Source organism: Frankliniella occidentalis, unplaced genomic scaffold (assembly GCF_000697945.3).
Source record: "Frankliniella occidentalis isolate FOCC.00 unplaced genomic scaffold, Focc_3.1 Scaffold178, whole genome shotgun sequence".
NCBI lineage: Eukaryota > Metazoa > Arthropoda > Insecta > Thysanoptera > Thripidae > Frankliniella > Frankliniella occidentalis.
This window is the reverse complement of record NW_026267304.1, coordinates 29,288-31,344: the sequence shown is the minus strand read 5'-3', so window position 1 is coordinate 31,344 and position 2,057 is coordinate 29,288. Positions and strand designations below refer to the sequence as shown.

Sequence of the window (2,057 nt, the reverse complement as noted above, 5' to 3'; positions counted from 1 at the left end):
CCCCTCCCTTCCTCCCTCTCTCAAAGCACCCCGGAGCAAGTAGTACCGAACCTCGTCGCTGTGCAAATGTACACAAAAGCAAAGAAAGTTTAACTTTTTGTGTAGCTAGCTTTGGCGCCCTCGGCGGCTGCGGCCGTATTATTTGCCATTCGCGTCGCGTCCCCGAGAACAGCAGCAGGCCGCGCACGCCGCGCCGGCCCGGCGACGCCACGAGATGATTGCAGCGAAGACTTTTGCCCCGGATGTCCCGGGCTCGAGTCCATCAGCAGCAGCATCGTCCTGATCGCCTTTCCCTCTGATTGCAGGAGTGAGCGCTGCCGCATGCAGCAGGCACGGCGGCGGCGGTAAGGGCGCATGGGCCATGAGACATGACGCGCCATGCTCTCGGCCATGCTGCGCGCCCCGCTGCTCTCCCTGCTGGCCCTGCTGCTCGCGCTCGCCAGCGCCGCTGACGCCGCCAGGAGGTGAGTACTGAACTGTAGCTCCATAGGCCCAGCTGGGACGTTTTTAGGAGACGCGGGCCGCTGCTGCTGCTCCGGGGCCCAGGCTCCAGGAGCGGCCTCCGGAGTCCGCGCACGTCCGGAGCCCCGGACACGTCCGCGGCACGGCGGCGCTTACAGCCCCGCGCCGGCCCGCCGGGCACCGTACAGCATGTTCCAGCAGCCTCCAAAATTCCAGCGGGTCCACGTGGGGGAGGGGGGGGGGAGCGACCCGTGAGATGTGCAGCCGTGCTGCAGCCGACCGGACAGACCTTCGCGAAGACAGATGGCGGGAGAAAGTTCCAGGGGGTTGGTACAGTCATGGTGGGTGAGGGGGTATTTCGTTTTATCGTCGCAGTCAGAGAGCCTAGGACTCGCATGATGATGATGACGGGCACGCATGGGGTTGCGTCAGACCGTATGGAGATTGGGGACACTTTTGAAGGAGGGTGTACGTGGTCCGGGAGCCCATCGGTCCGTAGCCTCGGTCCCCAACGCCCCGCCCCGCCACGCCCCGCTACGGAGCCGCGCGCAACGCGCTGGCCCGGATAACACGTGCTGACTGCTGGTCGGGGCGGCGCGGGGCGGGCGCTCTGTACCGGTGGCACGGCGCGGCGGGGAGCAGCCGGTGGCGTAGCTACAGCGGGGACTGCGATGTGCCTGTTCCACAGGTACATTGAGATCTTTTAGGCAATTAATGTAAAAGGCACTCTGAGGGTCCTCAATGCCTATATACGATATCCTGGTAAATGAGCTAGCAGGTGGCAGGTGAGAGGGAGAGCCTCGCGCTCCGCGCGATGGACTCGGCTACGCCGCTGTCCCACAGGTCTCCTTCAGGATGCCCGGCCGGCGCTGGCCAGGCGCTGCCGCCCGGCCCCGGCTCGGCTCCCACGCTGTCCGAATGGGAGCACCAGCGGCGGCAGCGCCCGGCCCGGACTCGTGCCTTTTTATTATTTTTGGGCTGTTTTGTCCTCCTGTTGACGCCGCCGTGGCCCGGCCGGCCAGGGTCAAGCGATGCCCGAAATGTGGGAAAAATTAACAGCAGGGTCAAGCACACGACGCGGTCAAGAAAGAGAGGAGAAACACGAACAAAAAAAACTACCCCTTTGACATCGTTCCTCCTCCTTGATGTGTATCGCCGCCGCTACATCACTCGAACTAGATGTTTTTGTCGAGTGTTTTTACTTGCTCACCGCGGCACGCCCCCGCCGACTTGGTTTACGGCCTAATTGCGACCCCCGGGGTGGTACGGTATAGGCCACACGCGGCGCGTCAAGAGAAGCGGCCACGCCACGCCACGCCAAGCCACGCCACGCCACGCCACGCCACGCCACGCCACGCCACGCCACGCCACACCACGCCACGGGGCACGCTGGATATGATTTGTTGCCTATTGTCCAGGCGAGGCTCGTCACGTTTCGAGGGCCTCACTACGATCGCCTCACTTACGCCCTCCGGAGCGGCGGCAGGGCGGGCGGCCGGGGCGCGCTGCTCCAGAGGCCGCCAGCAGAGCTTTATTAAAAGCTTTTGTTTCCGTTTCCATCTCGGCAGCGTGTCCGCCACGGGCGAGCCACGCGG

General features: G+C 64.3%; 1 protein-coding gene across 1 annotated transcript in view; it reads left to right on the top strand.

The window, feature by feature from the left end:
• Nucleotides 1–2,057, top strand: part of LOC113214200 (protein Wnt-10b-like) — a 16,719-nt gene that overhangs the window by 6,848 nt on the left and 7,814 nt on the right. The window contains exon 2 of the mRNA XM_052271886.1: nt 306–464. Coding sequence (XP_052127846.1) covers nt 379–464 — 86 coding nt within the window. The 5' untranslated portion in view covers nt 306–378. The remainder of the gene's footprint in view (nt 1–305; nt 465–2,057) is intronic.